Source organism: Neoarthrinium moseri (genome assembly GCF_022829205.1).
Source record: "Neoarthrinium moseri strain CBS 164.80 chromosome Unknown scaffold22_Wmoseri_CBS_16480, whole genome shotgun sequence".
NCBI classification, from domain to species: Eukaryota; Fungi; Ascomycota; class Sordariomycetes; order Amphisphaeriales; family Apiosporaceae; genus Neoarthrinium; species Neoarthrinium moseri.
Genome location: NW_026055136.1, coordinates 1 through 21,082, shown reverse-complemented (window position 1 = coordinate 21,082; position 21,082 = coordinate 1). Strand labels below are relative to the sequence as shown.

General features: G+C 57.0%; 8 protein-coding genes across 8 annotated transcripts; 5 read left to right on the top strand and 3 right to left on the bottom strand.

Annotated features, from left to right (window-relative positions):
• Positions 1 to 51: 51 nt before the first annotated feature.
• Positions 52 to 1,114, bottom strand: JN550_006325 (uncharacterized protein; the record flags this gene model as incomplete). Its single annotated transcript, XM_049318051.1, has 2 exons — positions 52 to 504; positions 608 to 1,114. 2 exons carry the CDS (start codon positions 1,112 to 1,114, stop codon positions 52 to 54), a joined length of 960 nt encoding a protein of 319 aa, XP_049171544.1.
• Positions 1,115 to 2,015: 901 nt separating this feature from the next.
• JN550_006324 (uncharacterized protein) lies at positions 2,016 to 2,816 on the bottom strand (the record flags this gene model as incomplete). The annotated part of the gene is made up of 3 exons (XM_049318050.1): positions 2,016 to 2,084; positions 2,153 to 2,391; positions 2,639 to 2,816. The coding sequence occupies 3 exons, from the start codon at positions 2,814 to 2,816 to the stop codon at positions 2,016 to 2,018; spliced, it is 486 nt and encodes a 161-aa protein (XP_049171543.1).
• Positions 2,817 to 3,494: 678 nt separating this feature from the next.
• Positions 3,495 to 8,119, top strand: JN550_006323 (uncharacterized protein; the record flags this gene model as incomplete). Its single annotated transcript, XM_049318049.1, has 3 exons — positions 3,495 to 3,710; positions 3,804 to 7,389; positions 7,455 to 8,119. The coding sequence occupies 3 exons, from the start codon at positions 3,495 to 3,497 to the stop codon at positions 8,117 to 8,119; spliced, it is 4,467 nt and encodes a 1,488-aa protein (XP_049171542.1).
• A 1,374-nt stretch (positions 8,120 to 9,493) lies between these two features.
• JN550_006322 (uncharacterized protein) lies at positions 9,494 to 10,996 on the top strand (the record flags this gene model as incomplete). The annotated part of the gene is made up of 2 exons (XM_049318048.1): positions 9,494 to 9,585; positions 9,838 to 10,996. The coding sequence occupies 2 exons, from the start codon at positions 9,494 to 9,496 to the stop codon at positions 10,994 to 10,996; spliced, it is 1,251 nt and encodes a 416-aa protein (XP_049171541.1).
• Positions 10,997 to 11,041: 45 nt separating this feature from the next.
• On the top strand, positions 11,042 to 12,616 carry JN550_006321 (uncharacterized protein; the record flags this gene model as incomplete). Its single annotated transcript, XM_049318047.1, has 1 exon — positions 11,042 to 12,616. One exon carries the CDS (start codon positions 11,042 to 11,044, stop codon positions 12,614 to 12,616), a length of 1,575 nt encoding a protein of 524 aa, XP_049171540.1.
• Positions 12,617 to 16,184: 3,568 nt separating this feature from the next.
• Positions 16,185 to 17,831, top strand: JN550_006320 (uncharacterized protein; the record flags this gene model as incomplete). Its single annotated transcript, XM_049318046.1, has 1 exon — positions 16,185 to 17,831. One exon carries the CDS (start codon positions 16,185 to 16,187, stop codon positions 17,829 to 17,831), a length of 1,647 nt encoding a protein of 548 aa, XP_049171539.1.
• Positions 17,832 to 18,903: 1,072 nt separating this feature from the next.
• JN550_006319 (uncharacterized protein) lies at positions 18,904 to 19,445 on the top strand (the record flags this gene model as incomplete). The annotated part of the gene is made up of 2 exons (XM_049318045.1): positions 18,904 to 19,237; positions 19,315 to 19,445. 2 exons carry the CDS (start codon positions 18,904 to 18,906, stop codon positions 19,443 to 19,445), a joined length of 465 nt encoding a protein of 154 aa, XP_049171538.1.
• A 989-nt stretch (positions 19,446 to 20,434) lies between these two features.
• On the bottom strand, positions 20,435 to 21,082 carry JN550_006318 (uncharacterized protein; the record flags this gene model as incomplete). The annotated part of the gene is made up of 3 exons (XM_049318044.1): positions 20,435 to 20,605; positions 20,679 to 20,729; positions 20,796 to 20,929. Coding segments are annotated over 3 exons (356 nt in total), but the record flags the coding sequence as incomplete, so codon positions are not given.

Below are 21,082 nucleotides of genomic sequence, written 5' to 3'. Positions count from 1 at the left end.
CACTCCGGCCTTTCATCGGCTCAAGGCCCTCATCTTGTTGGCCGTATCTGATCATTTCTTCTCGCCATTTCCCCTGACTACGCCCATGACCCTGTCCCACGCCGTGTGCTGGCCGGCCTCTATCCTGGCCTTCCGCTCAGCCTCCTGCTGGTCCAGAATGCCGCGCAGGCGCTGGCCCAGCTCGGCCTTGGCCCTCTGCTCGGCGCGGAAGGCCTCGATCTCGGCGGCGTGGTCCTCCTCGGGTATGTTCTCCAGCCTCGTCTTGAGCGTCGCCTGCTGCTCAGCCGAGAGGTCGGCGTCGGGGGCCGCCGACGGCACCAGCGGCTTCTTGGGGACCACGGGCGCGAACTTCGGCACGGGACGGCCCTCGGCCTTGGCCGCCTCGATCTCGGCCTCCTGCGCGACCAACTTCTGGTACATGGCGTCGGCATGCATCTGAATCTCCTCTTCGACCTCGGGCGAGCGGTCTAGTGTCGAAAGGTAGCCCAGGGCTTTTAAGAGTCTCTGTCGTCCCCAATGATGTTAGCCAGTGTTCTTTTGAGTCCTTTCGCGCATGTCCCCGCACCCCTGCGGAAACAATAGAAGAGGGAGGCATGAAAGAACATACCGTTTGTGTGGTATAGCAGCGCTCAAACTTCTTGACCTGGGCCCGACACATGGTGAGCCTCTCGGCAACGCTGGGATTGTTCATGCAGCTCCTCCAGTCGACCTGCTCGAGGGCGCAGTTCTCGAGAGCGGCGCGGCCTATCTGGGACTTGCGCTCCTTGTAGCCCTCCAGCACGTCCATGATCTTCTCCTGGTCGCTCTTGGTCTCGCCCTCGATCTCGGCGAGCGGGCGGTACGTCTTCCAGAGGTGGGCATAGCGGCCATCCTGGAACTCGGACTCCTTGGGCACTGGCGGAGGGTCTTGCGCAGACTGTGTGGGATCGGGGGTTGTGTGTGATGGTGTTTGTGCGGACTTCGTTTGGGGTTGTGGCGGTTGCGACGGCGGTGCTTGCGATGACGGGTATTTCACTGGGGATTCTTTCTCGAGGTATTCGCGGAGCTTGGGGTCGAGCTTCCTGAGGGGATCGTCCGTGTTCTCCGTGCCCCAAAGGCTCTGCCACCAACCCATTGCGGCAGTCAATGTTGGTCTACGAGCAGTGTTTTACTTCCAAGCCGTGCAAGAGTCAATCGGGACGAGGTACGTTGCTGCTGCCGAGATCTGGAGCTGGGGCTTCTGGTCGCGATCATCTGCAAAAAAAAGTTGGAGCATCAGGAATCGCATTCGGCACTTGCCGACCTCCAGAAGGGCACGGTGCTCGCCCTGTCCTACACTGTACAGTGCGGCGCATTTGTAGCGTGTTCTCACAGTGTTTATCCTCCTTATACCAACTGTAGTTCATCAGACCCCTCCTGAGACTCTCAAGTTCTTTGGTCACCGGAGGCAGATTACATTCCCAGGTATTGAATATGTCGATTGGTACGCATATCTACATATCGGAGTCCAGTCACTCACGAAGTGAATGCTATGGACGATGTCGCTGGGCCAAGTGCGGCACGGAGAAAATCATTTGAGTCGCATGAGTGCTCGAGACCACGGGATTCGAAGGTGCATACCGTTCACGTCGTTACACCTTGTTTATGGCAGGTAATCAGTGTAGAGACGCACATCAGCACAAGGGTCACGTCACGCGTATCAGAAACACTGGGCCAAGTAACTCGTACTTGACCCTCAAGTGCCCGAGAGAAAGCAGAGGACAACTGAGCCCATTCGGCAAGAACAAAGCCACTTCGAATTTTTGAAACATCGCCCCCCGCCTGTACGCCTCACGTCGATCACGAGAAAAGTGAGATAGAATGTTGTGGTCGTCCGAATGATTGGTGTCCGTGAAATCATTTTATTCCGTAGCTGCATACATGGCAATCGTTGTGCCCAAGCAGCATCCGATGAACCGCCCTAGTTCCTAATTCTCAAGAACATGACGAACCCTTTCATGCAATGACGCCTTAATGCCCCCAGGAAAGAACCCGATTTAGAACTTGCCAAACTTCTTGACCGCCTTGCCAGTTCGGGGAAGGACACGGAGAACGTTGAATCGGACCTGGGAAGATTAAAATGTCAGCAGTCAGCCCGGGGGATGGGGGCAGGACATGCGCGGGGGCAACGTACAGTCTTGCTCAGAGGTCGGCACTGGCCGACGGTAACCTGGTCACCCTCCTGGACACGGAAAGCCGGGGAGACGTGGGCGGCGAGGTTCTTGTGGCGCTTCTCGTAACGGGCGTACTTGGGGATGTAGTGGAGGTACTCGCGGCGGATGATGAGAGTGCGGTGCATCTTGGTGGAAACGACGGTACCAGTCAAGATACGGCCACGGATGGAGACGAGACCAGTGAAGGGGCACTTCTTGTCTGTAGGTAGCAGCTGTTAGCATTTCCTGTCACGTCCGCTCATTGCTTCGCTGCCATTCCCAGCCTCTTCAGCGACCATGGGCCCGGTGAGCAGAGGCGACCCGTGTTCTCGAGGTTGTGCACGAAAACACGCCATATGATGCCCCTCTTGGTCCATGTCGCGAAAAAAGTTTTGAGGCACCCCGGGATTCCCATCGCTCTTCTGGCCACCTCTCCCTCGCAGTGAATGCAAGCCGCGTTCACGTACCGATGTAGCTGCCCTCAATGGCGGTCTTGGGGGTGCGGAAACCCAGACCGACGTCCTTGTACCATCTTCGGCCAGACTTGCCGGGGCGGGCGGACTTGGTCTTGACCTTGGAGTTCTGGAAGATGTGAGGCTGCTTCTGGAAAGCACGCTCAGACTGGACGGTAAGCTCGGTCGCCATTTTTGCGATTGTTGTTGTCGGTTATCGCAAGGGTCGAAGGGCGGTGGTCGTTGGGCGTTGGGTGGTGGAAAGTTGCGTCTGGTCTGGAGGCGTCAAAACTTCACAAACTCCGAATTTCAAAAATGTGGTGGGAGAGCGGAAAAGTGGCAGCACACGAGAATTAGCCGAAGGGCTGGACGGCCATCGGCCAATGAGATGGGCGGACGACCATCAGCCGCGCTCCACTGCAGCCCCACTTCCAGAGAGCGCTCAGACCTGGTGTTGTGGCTGCGTCCGGTGGTGGTGCAGCAGCCACACACCACTGCGCGCGGGGGACGAAGCACCCGCCACAAGCTCCCGCGGGCATTGTGGCGGCTGGGCTGGGGGCTCGCAAGCTGAGGCTGTGCGCTCTCAAAAAGTCTCGGACTCGGTCAAAGCTCTCTCCATCCAATTCGGGCGACGAGCGCTACGCCTCATTAGGAAAGGGAGTAAACAACGCCCGTGTATCGTCGCGGCCCATTCCTGCTCTATGTACTTACACGGACGCGACTGCCCCTCCACTTGCTGCTGCACACATGCTGTCCGCGCCTTGCCATGATCAACGTCCACACGCGCACCCAGGTCAACAGTCCGTAACTCGCGAGCGCTTCTGATGCCAGCTTCCAACAACACCACTGTCGCATAGTTGTCGCCGACAGCATGTCTTCCCGCACACCGGCCCCCGTGCCCACTGCACGCCGGCCGCGCAAGTCCACGGGCCATTCACCCGTCCGTAAGCGCCTCGACAAAGAGAACATCACCGTCGACGTGGCCAGCTCTTTGGCCGGTAATGGAGGCCGAAAGAAGTCACGCAGCAAGAGTATGGGCCCGGGAGGCTTGGATGTCCTCAAGTCGGGTTCCGGAAACAGAAGAGTGGTATGTTTACGTCTACCTCCGTCGGCGTCCTTCGACGTCAGGCGCATCCCGTGACTGTCGCTGTGAACGTCACGTCTCTGACACGCCATGCAGTCCTTAGCCGCTCCCGCCAGACCGCCGCCAAGATCGATTCTCAAGCCCACAATGCCTCTGCTCCCCGAGATACCTCCCCATAAGCCTAAGATGCGCTATGGCTCGAGTTTCCATGGAGCCGACAAGGCGCATAGTCCCTTCGGAAACGACGATTCCACCTCTTCCGGGACCAAGATTGCCCTCCGTACCGAAGAGGAGCAGCAGGCGGCAGCCAGGAAACGCGAGGAGGAAGAGAGGGCCGCTCTCGAAAAAGAAATTAAAGACCGTCGCGAGGCACGCAGGAAATCCTTGGCCAACCGAAGAGTCTCCTTCGCCGCCGAGGCCACGCTGCATACCTTCCACGAGATAGAGTTCATGCAGGATTCCACCACATCGACTGACGATACGCGACGCGCTTCGTCCCTAGCCGCACAGCCTTCACTCCCCGCGCCAGCCAGCCCCGACGCATCAGATCCGCCGTCGACTCCGCCAGAGCAAGCCGATGATCTGGTGCCAGAATCGCCTGAACACCAGAGAGATCTTCATCAGAGGAAGCGCCGCCGAAGCTCGGGGGCTTCCACCCTGAACTACCACAACCCAGATGATGACACTTTGGCGTCAACTGTCTACAGTTCCGACTCAGAGGCCACGGACGGCGTCATTGAGGAGATCAACTCGGACTCCGGGAGCGATTCGGATGACGGCACTACCATGTTGGACGTCGACGAAGTCACCAGCACATCCATTGCTTCGGGGCGCACTTACATGTCGGATGATGACGATATGGATGACACCTTGGACGGTGCGCTTCGACTTGCCGCAAGACAGGCACAAACGCAAAGTATCGATGAGGAGGAGGAGGTCATCCCCTCCTTTGGTTGGGCCAAGAAGCCTGCACCAAAACAGCAGAGCCCTCAGCAGAAGCAAGGGCAATCCAGCACATCTCAAACCAGCCCGCACGACGAAGACCAAGATGCAGACAATGGTACAGACATGGACATGGACATGGACATGGATATGGAGATGACCCAAGCCATGGGAGGTATCCTCAAGTCCAATGTTGCCGAGGATGACGATCAAGGCGAAGATATGTCTATGGATGTCACCAAGGTCTTGGGTGGTATTATGCCTCAACAAAGGGCCATTGCGCCATCGGCGCCTACAAGTCCCGACAAGGCTGCTGACGGCTCAGTCATGGAAGACACTACGATGGACCTGACCATGGCAATTGGTGGCATCCAAAATCCTCAACGCTCACAAGATGACCTTTTCGATCTCGAAAGCAACGCTGACAACGAAGATATGTCTATGGAGTTGACTTCCGTCTTGGGAGGGTTTCTGGGAGCAAAACAAGCCGGAAAGAGGAAGTCCCTTCCTACACGGCGGCGCACCATGGCGGCTGACGATGAAGCTACCATGGATATGACGGTGGGTCTCGGTCGCATCCTCCCCACGACCCAGGCCAACGAGTTCGAGGACGCTGAAGATGACGCCACCATGGGTATGGAGATGACCATGGCTATGGGGGGCATCATCAAAGGTCCTTCTCCCGTGAAAGACCGCTCAGTAGCCAAGCAGTTGATGGAGGAAGAGGTGGACAAAGCTGACGATACACCTGTCGAAGCAAATTCACCAGCGAAGAAACGACTGTCTGCCCTGGTTGGAGCCGCTGATACATCGGGTGCCGCAAGTCCTGGTCTATCCGCCTTTCAAGGAACCGGCCTTCGTCGCAGCATCAGTCAACGGCCACAGACTATTGCTAGCTCCTCCCCGCTCCGGTCGTCACCCGTGCGGTCATCTCCTGTCCGGCCCTCTCCAGTCCGTCAAGCGTCACCACCGAAATCTTCGAGTCCCGTCAAAGAGGCTACACCAAACGCTAAAGGCGCATCGAGCCCCCTCAAGACTCCGCCGTCAAGACGGTCACCCAGCCGGAGTGTCTCTCCTCAACGTCCGGCTGCCAATGAGTCAACAACATCTCAATCTCCTCAGAAGAGCCCACAGAAGTCTACGCTCTTCCAACGCAACCCATCGACAGGTGCTTCGACCCCCTTGCATATACTCACTCCTCAGAGACGGAGGCTATCTGGCGTCGGCGTCGATCGTCCCGGACTGGGATCTCCCAAAGTAGCAGCAATCATGGACCGGCGAGGCTCCATCGGCGAAGCCGCAAATAACTTTGTCCCTGGGAAACCAGGTAGAGGGGTTACATTCGCTGACCCTCGCGCCTTTGAAGATGAGGTTGACAGGGATCGAGAGGATGAGGAAGCTAGAGAAAACGGACGAAGCATTCTTGAAAGGGAGGCGGATGGAGACGATGAGAACACCACTGCGACTCTGAAGGACATGATCAATAACATGTCGCCGAAGAAAAAGAACAGCAACAACAGCGTCTTCAAGGGGCGCAAAAGTCTCCATGTTGGAAGCGCCAGGGGTCTTCTCGGAAAGCGTCCTGCCGAGCTCGATGACGAGGAAGAAGAGGAAGACCGCGATGGTGTCAAAAGACTTAAGGGTCACCAGAGCAGCCCAGTCAAGAACGTGCGGCTACATGCTCCTCCTTCCAAGGCAGAGACTACTGGGCGCCTGACACGTTCTATGCGGCACAGCTTGGAGGAGACGAGCGGTAATATCACCACACCCAGCACATCACTATCACCGAAAAAGGGCTCAAAGGCTGCGCCCTCTCCCCATGGCCAAGGAAGGTTCAAGGATGTCGAGGATCAACCTACCAACACCTTCAGTTTCGACGAAGTGCCGCACCTCATCGACCCCGAAATTCCCGACGATGACCAGGAACGTATTCATCTTCAAGACTTCCTAAACATGACAAGCATCCGTTTCATGGAACTGACAACGACGAAAAGACGGCACACCCAGGCCCCAACTGCTATGCAAGATAGCACACTGCACAAAGAAGAGGATATTTCTCTCGAGAGATGTGTTATTGCCGGCGCGTGCACCGTGCCAATGCTGGAGCTCTACCAACACTCGTGTCGAGAACTGAAGAAATACATATCTGAAGGTCGTCGTATCGTGCGCGAGATTGAGACGGAGACGTTTGTCGAGAACCCGCCGCTCTTCAAGGAGTACATATCTGCCTCACCGGACTTCAAGATCTTGATGGACAATCAATTCAAGAATGTCAAGACTCATGCGCGCTTGTTGAGCAAAGCGATGTGGTACGAATGGCGTATGAAGCTGCAAGATGGGTTAAAAGAGGGCCTCGTCAGAATTGCTGAGGGAATGGACGCTGACGGACAACTCTTGCGAAAGGAGGAGGAGCTACTCCAATCCATTCTGCCCCAGCTCGACAACAAGTTCAAAGCGCTGGAAGCAGAGAACCAGAACTTGCAATCCATCGCGCAAGAGCTTGCAGATTGTGACCCGGAAGATCTCCAGGCAGCACGTGCTGAGCTTACAGACGTTGATGCCGACATCGAGGCTAAGATGCGCCAGATCGAAGAGTTCCATCAGGCCCTCCTGGAAACTCAAGCTACAGTCGAAGACATGGTTGAGCGGAAGCAGGAGTGTGTCGCCGCTATTGCTGAGGCAGAGAAGGTCCGAGAGGAATGCCGGGGATGGACCAGTACCGAGATCAACGCGCTGAAAGGTATGCCCCGCCCCACTGGGTTCGTTCTTTGGAGTCTGTCAAGCATCCAACTAACATTTTTGCAGCCAAAGTAGACGCCATCGAGAGAGAACACGGGTGGAACATAACCGGCATTTCAGGGACGACAATTTCTATGACCTACAAGCGCGAGATTGAGCTCGTCTTTGATATTGCTTCTTTCCAGGGGACAAAGCCGAACTCGCGCATCGATCTCTGGTATATTGCAGCCAATCGGGAGACGCAGCCGCAGCCCATATCGCCCGAAAGGGAATTTTTTGTCCAGTGTATCCGCGATTACGTAAGGACACTACCGCAAGCCTCCACCAGAATCCCCACTCTTCTCCGGGTTGTGGGTGCGGCCTGGCGCATGGCCGGCGCCGTGTTCGACGACATCCGTTTGCTCAATTGCACGTTCCCGACTGAGGTCGTCAAGACTGGCGACTCGTCGATTGCAGTGAAACTTGTGATGCTATTGGCGCCACTGGAGACCAAGATCGAGATCGTTCTCGGACTTCAGGCCCAGCGCGGCCCCGACGGCGTTCAGGTTGCTATCGTGCCCCAGGCGGAGGTGATCTACGGTGAGCATTTCAAGGTTGACAAAGTGGTCGAGTACCTCACAACCCGGATTGGCAGTGTCGTTGCCACAAAGGCGGATAACCAGGAGAAGGAGTCTTGGAGCGACATCGTCGTCGAGCTGCACCAGAGGCTCGTGGCGAGGGGGCGGAAATAAGGGGGCTTGTAATTTTTGTCTGGCATGACTTTATGATGATTAGATTCGCTACAATGGACGTATGGGGGGAGGGAACCTGGAGTTTGGACAGTCTGTTCTGGGATATACCTAGGTGGGATTGCCATTTTCACTTGGAATGCAATGCTTTGAGATATCCATGCGAGAGATTACGTGTATTGACGTCTGTGCCGTCGTCCGCTGTGATTTGATATTTTTTTTGTGCCATTCCACCCCACCGTAAGCGTTTGGTATGGCAACGGTATTTCAGTGTCATACGTATCACCGCAAGGCCAGAAGGCCAGCTGCGGCAAGGATCTTTGGACATCTCAAATGACAGAAGCAACACGGGTTCGATAAAGCCTTATTTGCCTCATCGTGGAGTCCATGAGAGAATGTAACGGCTGGCAATGTGTCCTCGGCGAGATCTGACATGGGTGAAATTCGTCGCTAGAGGCAGCCGACCCCAGCAAACGCACATTATCATGCCGTCTATTTTTGCAGCTGGCCTTGTGAATAAAGCCATGGTTCAAGTGAATGAAAAAATTGTGCTATGTCCTCGGGGACCTCTCTGTACAACAAAGTTTACGCAGCGCATTTCTAGCAGAGCATTACCCCTCGAATTTGTGAACTCGGGCAGAGGTCTACAGCATGGGGTAGGCCCCTTTGGCGGCTTCAAACTTCGTAGCGATATTGACTTTCCAAGCACTCACTGTGATTTCATAGCCGCACATGGAGCTCAGGGAGATATTCGAGGTGTGTGTTCAGTCTGAGCAGCTCATCATGTGCCATAGATTCCATTATTACCCAAAAAGATGAGTTATCGAGCCCCTATTAGGCCTTGGTAAGTTCTAGATTCCCAGAAATAAAATATGAAAGCTGCGTTTGCAAATCGTTCTTCTGATGCGTGCCCCCAATGGCCCCTGGTCCCCGAGGATATGGCCACCATAATGGCAGACGAGGCCGCTCCAAAGCAGCAGAGGATTTTCAGAGCCAAGTGAATAGAACCAAGTGAACAATGTGAATGGCCAGCTCCAGCTCTGGTAGGAATAATCGGGCCCACTGTGCCAAATCCTCGACTATTGACAATGGAACAATCAACAATCTGGACCCACCGCCTGGCAGAACGAGGCAGACCACCACTATTTCCCCCTCCATCTGCGATCCCATCTTGGTCTTCTTTTCCTTTCCTCCTTCGTCCCACAGTTACTGTTCAGATATCGATCGTCAGCTTCTCGCCTCACGGCACGATTTTTCTCACGATCTCCCCTCGCATCTGATCACCAACTGTGGTACTTTTTTCTCCCTCTTCTCGCCTCTCTGGCCCCCCCTCTCTCTATCGTCTCCCTCCCGCCAGTACCAGCAGCAGCAGCAGCCATGGCTCTCTCTGTTGGCGCGCGCGCCTCGGCCTTCGTGGCCTACCTCTGCCTCGCCTGGCTCGTCCTCGGTGGTGAGGATCTCGTCTTCTGGTAAGTTCAGATGAATATTATTCCCTATTTTGCAACACGATTCATCTCGAGGGTGTGACCGCGTCGTCATCAAGATTATTATTATTACTACCATCACCGTTTGTCAGAATCGGCATCATCATCATTTTTGAGATATCACGATGACAATCCCCCACTTCACCATGAAATCAAATTAGCAATGAACCTGATTATCACGACCTCATCATTTTCCATGTTGACTTTGATCAATATCAATGCTGACTCAATGATCAGGTCTCCCCCTGTCGTCTTCGTCGGTGGTTCTGTCGCCTTCGGGCCCTTGGCCACCTGCTGCTTGGTCTTCGGTTTCTCGGCTGTCGCTCTCATGGTCGGCGCCTTTGACGCCCTCTCTCTCGCCCCCGTCTTCGACGCCTTCGACACCTTCTCCTGGTTCCCTCTCTCGGCCCTCGTTACCTGTGTGCACCTGGCCCTGGTCGTGATCGTCTGCCTCCTCATCTACGTCGCCATCATAGGCGCCGTCACTCACCTGGAGGGGCAGATGTTCCCGGCTGGTGACGACAGTGATGACTCCGGTCCCCCTGCTTGGCTCGTCTTCGGCAAGAACGCGCTCAACGCTCTCTTCGCCTTCGGGCAGGTGGTCTTCTGTCTCGTCGCTGTGGTTCCCGTCACTGTCATCTCGCTCTGGTTGGCGTTCTACGCCTGGCTCGACACGGCCCCTTCTCGACCTCGCCCTCGCCCGCAGAAGAAGACTAAGCCCATGGATTGGCATCCCTCGGAGGTTTGGGCCAGCCCCAAGGACAAGGAATACCCGTCACCTCCTCGTGCGCCAAAGCCGTTCGCCCGTGTGCTTCCGCCCCAGCCTCCGGTTGTCTCTCGCCCGTCAACCCGTCCAGCCCCGGCGCCGAAGCCGAAGCCGTTCGTTCCTAAGCTTCCGTCCCAGCCTCCGGTTCTTTCTCGCCCGGCACGATCCAGCTGCAGGTGCTACAACCACGACGACGCAGGCCTGGACTTCGGCGGCTGGATGGACCCTGAGAACTTCGGCACCCCTCCAACTTCCGACCCCGAGGAATCCGCGCGAACTTGGGTGCGGCTTGTAGAGTCCGTCCGCAAGCCGGTCGAACCGTGGCACATGGGCGGTCGATCGACTTGTTGGGATAACTGGAACCCGGAGCCGCAGCCCGCCCCTGCTTCGATGCCATCGTTCCCTTCTGCCGCTCCTCCCCCCGTCTGGTCTGGTCCGTACGAACAACCGCCGTCTCTGTTGCCGCCCCAAGAACCAGCTCCTCTTCCTGCTCCCGCCCCTACCTATGAGCCGGCCTATGTCCCGGCCTCGCTCCCGCTCCCGGCCCCTGAGCCCGTCCTTTCCGCTCCAGCTCCGTCCGCCGCTCTCGCCCCCTATGACCAGCCCAGTCTGGCTGCGCCCTCTGGCTAGCAACCTGAGGCCAGTCAGCCGACAGTCACGGAGGAGCTCGACGAAATGGACTGGTGCTACGATTCTCCTCCGGTCTACTTCCCGTCTGAGCCCTTCCCACCCCAGCCCGAACTGCAGCCTGAGCAGCCGGCAGCTCCTGGTCTTGGTGGTGTGTCTGCTCCGGTATACTTCCCGTCTGCGCCCTTCCCGCCTGCACCCGAGCCCGAGCCCGAGCAGCCGGTAGTTTCTGGTCTTGGTGGTGTGTCTGCTCCGGTCTACTTCCCGTCTGAGCCCTTCCCACCCCAGCCCGAACCGCAGGTCGAGCAGCCGGTAGCTCCTGGTCTTGGTGGTATGTCTGCTCAGGTGTACTTCCCTTCTACGCCATTCCCGCCTGCACCCGAGCCCGAGCCCGAGCAGCCGGTGGTTTCTGGTCTTGGTGGCGTATCGGCTCCATTATACTTCCCTTCTGCACCACTCCCGCCGCTCGAGCCCCAGCGCGAGCCCCAGCCTGAGCCCGAGCAGCCGGTGGTTCCTGGTGGTGGGTCTACTCCGGTCTACTTCCCTTCTACGCCATTCCCGCCTGCACCCGAGCCTGAGCAGCCGGTGGTTTCTGGTTCTGGTGGTGCATATACGCCAGCCTACTCCCCCTCTGTGCCTTTCCCACCGCCCGCACCCCAGTCCCGGCCCGAGCTTGTAGTTCCGATATTTTCTGGTTTCGGTGGAGTTTCGGCTCCTGCTCCTGGCCCCAGGACCGAGCCTGACGTCCAGACGACTCTTCCCGGCATTAGTGGCGTTTCGACTCCGGCGGCGGCGCCTCCGTCTGCGCCCGCCTTTGTGTTTAGCGACCCTCCCGAGACGCCCGCTCCGGCGGCGGCGCCTCCGTCTGCGCCCACCTTTGTGTTTACTGATCCTCCCAAGGCGCCCGCTCCCGCGCCTTCTGTGGCACCTCCTTCGGCCGACCCTTTCCGGTTCAACCTGGCGGCGCACCTGGAGGAGGAGCAGGCTCGGTGGCGCAACGTGGCCAGCCGTTCGAAAGAGGGACGCGAGTTCTGGAAGAGAAAGGGCTACGACGAAATCGCCGAGTTCGCCGAAGAACCCCCGGAGGATCCAGATTACAACCGCGAAGTTGCTGCTGCCCGCATCGTGGTTGACCGGCACCGGAGGGCAGTGGCTGCCCTTCCTGCGCTTCCAGCGGCCGTGGTTGTGGACGGCAGCCAATTCAAGGAAGAGCTGAAGGAGACGGCTCCGGCCGCTGTTCTTGCCAACCGGCGAATAGGAACACCCAAGAAGGTCAGCGAGAAGATCGCACCTCAGAAGCTGCAGCAGCTGCAACTGCAACACCAGCAGGAGCAGGAGGAGCAACTGCAACGAGAGCAGAAGCGGCTGCTGGATGAACTGGTGCAACAACATCAGCGGGAACAGCAGCAACAGCAGCAACAGCAGCAACAGACAGCAGGAGTCAGCTGGCACGACCAGCCCTGCCCTTTGTCGCCGGAGCTCCCGAGCTCGGACGATGAAGGTTTTGGAGGTGGTCTCGGTGCGGCGGCGCAGGTCGGTTCGATCCCGACCCTTCACTACCACGCGGTCTATACCCCAACGCCCCCGCCCCGTGACCACAGCCAGTATAGATCGCGCCACTAGCGCAGGTCGTACTGTCGTCTCCTGTTTGTTCTCTGTTGCTTCTGTTCTGTTGTTTTCTCCTCAGTTGTTTTCTTCTCTGTTGTTTTCCTCTCTGCTGGTTCCTCTCTGTTGGTTTCTTCTCTCTCGGTCCTCGTTCTTCGGTTTACGGCACTCGGTTTCACCCATTTCTCCCTCTTTCTCTCCCCCATCCATCTCGACGCTATCCTGTTTTGCTGATATGAAAGCGAGGAACCTCCCTGTGGGGTGAAGCGAGTAAATGTAGACAGGCTCTGGTCGTCATCCGCGCCCCATCTCTCGACACCACAACTGCTTGGCTGACTTCGAAAGCGAGGAATCCCTTTATGGGGTGAAGCGTGTAGATGTAAGCAGTTGTGGCTGTCATTTCCGCGATAACTCTCGACACCACATCTACTTTGCTGATATGAAAGCGAGGAACCCCTTTCTGGGGTGAAGTGAGTAAATGCAGGTAGTTGTGGTTGTCATCTCTGCAATACTCTCGACACCACATCTGCTTTGCTGATTTCGAAAACGAGGAACTCCCTTGTGGAGTGAAGTGAGTAAATGTAGGCAGTTGTGGTTGTCATCTCAGCCGCACCTCGACACCATGTCTGCTTTTCGGGTTTCGAAAACGAGGAACTCCCTTGTGGAGTGAAGTGAGTAGATGTAAGCAGTCGTGGTTGTCATCACCACAAGACCTTCCGACACCACATCTGCTTTGCTGATTTCGAAAACGAGGAACCCCTTCTGGGGTGAAGTGAGTAAATGTAGGCGGTTGTGGTCGTCCTCTTCTTTTCGCCCCACGTATCTCTTTCGGTGAGGAGCAGCCCTTAATTGCCCCCGGCGAGCCTGGTGGCGAAGACCCGGATCTTCAGTACAAGATCACACCGTCAGGTGTCTCGAATGATATATTCAACGTCGGACTGGCCGACCGACTTCCACATACGTGTGGCATCAAACAATCCTTACAGCTCGGTAGGTGACAACACCCATTCTATCAGACTTTCAGGCAACATTGGCTAACATTTCAATCCGCAGAAGCCGCAACACAAGCCCATGATCTTCCATTTTTGGGTTTCTTATACACAATTTCGACGCGAGCTGGCCAAGGTGGCTTCATACAACTTCGATGCCCAATCTACTCTTGGGCACATCACCGCCTGCGCATCTCATCATCTGATGAGCATCACATTCATTACGGGTATAAAGTGGAGGAAGGGATCATGGTTGATTGGGACCATAAGGCTTGGGTGGAAAGGAATGGAATGGCTGGATATACAAATGCTCTTGGCAAACACTCTCGGAACAACCACCAGATTGGTCTGTCTGGAATATGATCAAGCCACGGGTGATACAGGCTGGTCAAGGGCAGCATGCCGAAAGTGCCAAAAGACGCACGAGTAGGAGGGAAATCTGGAAGTGCCAAGAAGAAGCACGCGTGTCACAGGACGAACGAGCCAGGAAGAGCTCCAGAGGAAGTTCCCTTGACAATACGCGAAAAGAAGTCAGCCTGTCTCGGAAGCCAACAGTCGTGGCTGGCGGACACATGGTAAAGGGAAGCATGCCGAAAGTGCTGAACACGGCACGAGTAGGAGGGAAACAGGACTGGGCCCCAAGTCACCGCTGCTGAGAAACAGTAAGGCTCTGGATCAACTCCCAGAGCTCTGTGCCAAGCAACGCAAGGTCCAAAAAGGGTCTTCGCACATCTCCGCACCACCTAAACACTCAACCACTCACTCACTCACTCACTCTGAGCAACCGTCAAGCTATGCTACACTGCATTCACCTCACCTACATCCTCCCCCTTTTCTCCTCCATCACATCAACTCATCCTTCTGCGATCCACGCTGCCTCATGCTCCTGCGGGAGCCGGAGAGACTGAAGAATACCCTCCTTCCCTACCGACAGGTAGAGTGAAGTCGAGGATGGCGCTAGCAACGCTACTTATGCTACCAGAAAAGAATTCCCTCCTCGCCTAGTTTACTAGAGCCGAGTTGTAGGATGGCGCTGGCAACGCCACTTATGCCGAAAAAGGAGTGTACTTCGGTACACTTCCCTTCAGATCTCTCCCTCCAGAGCAAAGCTCTGGAAGAAGAAAAAAACTTCGAGGTACAGCATGCCGTCACTACATTGCTGATCTCTATATCAAGAGACACGCAAAGACGGCCAACCAAGGATCGCAGATGCCACACATCCAGGGCATGATGAAGCCCAAATTTGGAGGAGAGGGAGACAACTCCTACAAAGGAGATGACTGCAGCGTAGCATAGCATGAAAGGGAGCGCTCCTGAGAGCAGAGTGAGAAAAAGTGGATAGGTGGTGCGTTGAAGCTGGAAGCAGTAGCGAGGTGCCGAGGTGCAGATGTTTCGTAAACAGAATGCGATCTCTGCAAACACCCACCTTATTTTGTCTCTTTCGCCGTGATGTCTTCTGTGTTTGTGAATGTTGATGCTGAATAAGTCTGCTCTGAACCGCATACGGCGCCGTGCCTACTGCTCTACTGTGTGCTATGTAGAGTTACCCTAGGCACTAGCCTGGTAGATATCCGGGAGCGGCGTGGCGCACTTTGATGAAAAAGTCTATTCGGGGGATGGCTGTCATGTATTCGCCCGCCGTCGCCATTGCCGAAGTAGTCAGTGGTCAAGTGGTTGAAACTCTATGAGAGCTAGTCATCCGACATCAGAGCGATCTATTTGCAGAACAAGACTGGGAAGCGACGTGGTACAGAGTTTTCGCAGGGGGAAATGCTATGTATGCGGACGGATGGTGCATCGATCAGACGGAAAACCCAGAAAGATGAAGTTTATTTTAAGCATAGATGGCGGTTCCCCTTCTCCAGCACTGTACTGGATGCCCAGGGGACAGGTCAGAGGCAAGAGGGAAATGCAAAGCGTGAACACTGTGGTATGTGGTTGCATATACTTTGCGGTGGCTTTCGACGGCCGCTGGGCCACCCCCTATGCTGCCGCGACACATAAGTTATAGACCGACCGGCTGACAGAATGCTGCACCACCACCCCTACCCTGTCCTGTCTGCCAAATCTGCGTGCGACCATGTGTGGAGTGTGACGTGCGAGCCTAGAATGTGACAGAACCTTGGCAGAACATGTGTCATCAGCCCACAGCCCTCGCAGACGTGGGAGAGTCCACCCGCTCGGCCTCCTCAACGAAATACGGAAGAGAGAATGTTCCGCGCCGACGTATGGGCGAGGCCGGGGTCCACGGGTGCACCCAGGGCCCCCGTTCCATCCAATAGGTCGGATTTACCGGTCTTCCTTGGCCGGAGCGTGTGCCTGGGCGTGTCTGTGTTTGCCAGAGCCTGCCTGCTTGCTTGCTAAGGGACCCCCCGTACCTGTGGAAAACGCATTGAGCCGAGTCAGCTCCGTCCATGCCCGCATCCAGTACAATTACTTAGCATAGCACTAGACGCCCAGATTCATCCCATGGTCTTTCAACATACACCCACCTCCGGCGACTTCATTGACTGTATTATCCTCCTTCTTCTCCATTCATTCCCGCCCGTTCTCTACACAACAGTCGCCCGTTGCGCCCACGCAGCACCCCACACGTCATGAGCGCCTCTTCCAGAGTTGCTGCCCGCCGGGCGGTGGCGATAAACCCGTTCGCTGGACGACCTGCTCTACGACCTGGTGTCGGACTCTCATCAGCACACTTTGGCCGCTATGCCAGGAATCTCCCCGCCAACACCCCGGCCGTCGCCTTCTTCATCCCCGGCAGATACGTGTCTACCGAGCACAACTCGGCGGGGCAGTCGACCGGCCCGCCCCCCGGCTTCGACATCAACAAGGCCAAGCAGCCCCTCAAGCCCGAGGACTCAAAGTCGGCCTCGAAAAAGGCGTCAGAGGCCGACGGCAAGTCCGGCCAGCTTGCCGATGCTCACGCCGCGAATGCGCCTGCCGGCGAGTCCACGGCCGAACCCAAGACCCTGACCGAGCTTGCGGCCAAGAAGGACGCCGAGGCGCAGAAGACGGAGGAGAAGCAAGGCAAGAAGTTGACCTTGGGCCAAAAGATTAGGCACGAGATACAGCACTACTGGGACGGCACCAAGCTGCTGGCCACCGAGGTCAAGATCAGCACGAGACTAGCACTGAAGATGGCCGCCGGCTACGAGTTGACCCGGAGAGAGAACCGCCAGCTCCAGCGGACAGTCCAGGACCTGGGTCGCCTGGTACCCTTCTCAGTCTTCATCATCGTCCCCTTCGCGGAGGCTCTGCTGCCCATTGCCCTGAAGCTCTTCCCCAACCTGCTGCCCAGCACATACGAGGCTCAGCAGTCCAAGGACAAGAAGGCCGCCACCCTCCGGGCCACCCGGAAAGAGGTCAGCTCCTTCTTGAGATCGACCCTCTTCGAGACCGGCTTGCCCTTGACCCCGGCAACCGCGCAGAAGGAAGAGTTCGCTACCTTCTTCCGGAAGCTGAGGGCCACAGGAGAGCAGCCCACCACGGAGGACGTCATCAAGGTGTGCAAGATCTTCAGGGACGACTTGACCCTCGACAACCTGTCCAGGCCACAGCTTGTTTCCATGTGCCGCTACATGAACCTCAACACCTTTGGTACCGACATGATGCTGCGTTACCAGGTCCGCCACAGAATGCGCCAGATCAAGCGCGATGACAAGGCCATCAGCTACGAGGGCGTCGACAGCTTGAACGTCGCCGAGCTGCAGGTGGCCTGCGGCAGCCGTGGCATCAAGACACACGGTGTCTCTCCCGCCAGATTACGCGAGGAGCTCCAGTCGTGGCTGGAACTGCGTTTGAAGCACGGTGTCCCCTCGACGCTGCTCGTGCTGAGCAACGCCTACATGTACGGCCAGAAGACGGAAGAAGGCAGCTTCCACAGCCAGATCGAGGCCCTGACCGGCGTCCTGTCGTCCATCCCCGAGGAGCTGTACCACGAGATCGAGCTCGAGGTGCACAACGCCGAGGGCGCCGCCACTAACAAGCAGCGTCTCGAGGTCCTCAAGGAGCAGCAGGAGCTCATCGACGAGGAGAACAAGCAGGACCAGGAGAACCAAGACACAGGCATGGCCACGCCGCGTGATGTCGAGGACATCGACGAGAAGGAGGAGCGTCAGGCACAGGCCGAGCAGGCCGGCGTTGAGAAGGCCCAGGTCAACGAGGCCATGGCTGCCGAGGCCGATGGCGCCGAGCTGCAGCAGAAGGAGCAGAGAGAGCCCAAGAAGGGTGACTCGAACTAAAGCATCGTTACTCAGCACGCATCAAATCATCACTTCATGGATACCTGACACTTCTCGGCAGAGGGTGTCACTCATTTGGAGACACGGGCGTCTCCTTTTTTTTGTCCCTTTGTTTACCCTCACTTGTATGGCATAGGAGGTGGCTTTTTTCTTTATGGGGTATGACACCACAAAACATGTGTTAGTATAGCGGGAAAATTCGGTCGACATCATCACTGTTGCGCAGACAGCTGCGCGCTTCCTGGAGTAGCGGTTCAGGGTTATAGAAAGAGGAACACACCATACAGACGGCGGCCGCGACAGAGCATCTCCTGTCCGCTGATTTGATGCTACAATAGATCACATGTATTCTTGACAACTCTTCTAGTTTCACCTTCACCACCCGTGTGCGCAGAGACAGCGCGACATTGCTACATGCCAACCCTGTGAGCTACCGTCCTGCGAGGCTCGCAAACACACTTGTCGAGGCTACACATTTTCCAGAGGTTCTTGGATCGGTGCGGCAGGAGATGAGTATCTTCATCGACCCAAGAAGTCCCGTCATACGTCATTTCGCGATGCCGGCCCATTCAGCCATTCCAGGTTGCGTGTCGCTCCAGGGCTAGCAGGTGTAATTAGCACGCGGGTCTAGTCAGCGCTGCGCTCGAGCATAGCCCAGCCCAGACACTCATGAGTCGCGGCCGCCGGCCGACGATCGTCACTCACCCTGCCTGTCCAGCACCGCCCTAGCCTGCACACGCGGCGCCAGTGGAGAATGTGGGTTGCTGCGTCGCAATTGTGCATCGCCCGCCAAGTGTTCGCCCTGCCGAAAGCCGCGAATCTGGGTTGCATGTCGAAATGAGTACTTATATAGGACGGTGCAAGGCCGCATCCGTTCGAGCCCGTCGCTGTGGTGTTGTCAGATACACGAAAATTCCTCTTGCCGAGCGATAGACGCCCATCCAAGAACATGCACCACCACCACCATCATCAACACGGCCCCCCGCCGCCCCCGGACCACGGGCCCCATCATCACCACCACCACCACCACCACGGCCCGGCACACCGGTCGCCTTCTCCACCACATATCTCCATGCGCGGGCCGCCGTCGCCCCCAAGACATCACCACCACGGCCACCAGCATCGTCCCCAGGTGCCGCTCATCGACCGCATCCCCGTGATCAACGCCGGCAATGTGCACCACCCACCCCCTGGCTTTGCACCACCACCACCACCTCCTCCACCGCCGCCGCCGCCTAGGTGTTCGCCGTCTCCGCCCAGACGGCACGGGCACCACCACCATCATCCTCCGCCTCCTCCATCTCCTCCATCTCCTCCGCGGCACGGACATCACCATCACCACCATGGCCCGCCGGGCCCTGCCGATCCTCCGCCCCCGCCCCCGGCGTACCGGGAGACCGGGCCTCGTAAGTTTATCTGAACCGGGGGTGGCACCTCCCTACGACAGGTTAAGGAGGCAAGTACTAACACGCGTGTCGCATAGTGATCCACCGGATCCCGCCCTACGGCGCCCCAGGAAACAACGGGCCCGTCCCGGCCTTCGGTGCCCCGGGGTCGCATGGCCCCCATGGACATCACCACCATCATCAGCAGCCCCAGGGTATGTGGCAATGAGCAACCCGAGGTTTCGGTCATAAGACACGTCGAATGATTACTACGAACTACACGCCCATGATCCGGGTTCGGGACTGTGGCCGCCGCGCCCCGTGCTGTGGGAATACCGCGGCGAGTCCTCCCTCGAGATAGGCGAGTCCGCCCAAGCCCCCGTGACAGTGGGGGTTCTGCTGCCCGCGCCTCGATGCTGCGGAGGGAAGAGGCGGCGCCGGGCGCTGTGCCGCAGATTGCTGCGTGTCAGGATAGGTGAACGCTTCGCCCATGTGCCCTTTGTCAGATACAGGGGCGGCAGGAGCTGGACCCTACGCTATGCGTCCCAGAGGAACTCTTGGCGGGCTTTGCTTGAAGAGAAGACAGACTCTGGATGCAAGCTCCTCTTGTGGAGGCAGCTCTCGCTCGCCCTTCGAAGAGACCACAAGATTGGGACTCCGGTCGTGCGAAGACCGCAGCGTGCGATGAGCTGGGGACGGGCATCGCTTTGGTGTGTCTATGGAGAATTGACGATACGTCACTGTTTCCATACTGACACACGCGCTTCCGGGTGAAAAGTTAGGTGAACTGGAGCGTGGGAGTATATGGCACTGGCGAGATTCAAATGTAAGGCCTAGGCCACACACAATGAGAAAACAAGACTCTGCTACATAGCCTGATATCTGGAATATGTGATATGTATGAGTATATGTGACCTCTCACTCTCTTTGCAAGGCAAAAGGGCGATTAGATCTGTAGTTGAGACTGGTCTCGTGGGAACGTCTAAACAACCCACTCTAAAACGGTTCCGAATAAAGGATATGTGTTCGTGGAACAGGCACGCAATCAACCGGCTTATGACCACTTGGCGTAATGCTCACATACGTTTTTGAGTTGACTGTATTCTCATCACACTATAGACCACGCAGTCTCATGCTGTTACGAACTCAAGGGGCGGAACACATCGACGACAAACTATCGGCACTTCCACGCATGTACAGACCTGCGGACCAGCCCGCTTATTTCATGAACTTGGACGCCAGCCCCATGAGGCCGGAAGAGGAAGAGGCCTGCCCGCCGCCCTGGCTCTTGAGATAGAACTTGAGAGCCATCTCGCCGGCCTGCATGACGGCCGACTCCTTGCTCGCGCCGCTGGAGACCTGGCCCTGGGCCGCCTTCTGGTCGAAGAGCTGTGCGTTTGGCAGCACGTGTCAGCTGGCTGCGTCTCTCCCGATCCCGGGGCCGATCACCGTGAGTACTCACCTTGCTAGCCTCGGCCATGGCAAGCCCGATGAAGGCGCTCTGGCTGTTGCTCTGCTGTCTGCACGTTAGCCCATCCGCCGCGGATGACGACGACTAATACGTGGCCCCGCTTCGTACCTGAGAGGTGCCGCTGCCGCCGCCCGAGAACATCTTCAAGGCCTGCATGGCGGCGGCCGAGCCCATGCTGCGGTCGTCGGCCTCCTTGACGTCTTCGCCGTCGCCGAAGAAGCGCTTGTGTTGCTGGACGGCATCTGTCGTCGCGCCAAAAGTGAGCCGCACGGCGCCAAGAAACAAGGGTGTTCTACGGGGATGTGGGGGGGACTTAAAAAATACCTAGTTTCATATAGAAGTAATATATACAAATCTATTTTAAAACATGGTTATTGTAATTTTAAATTGGAGAT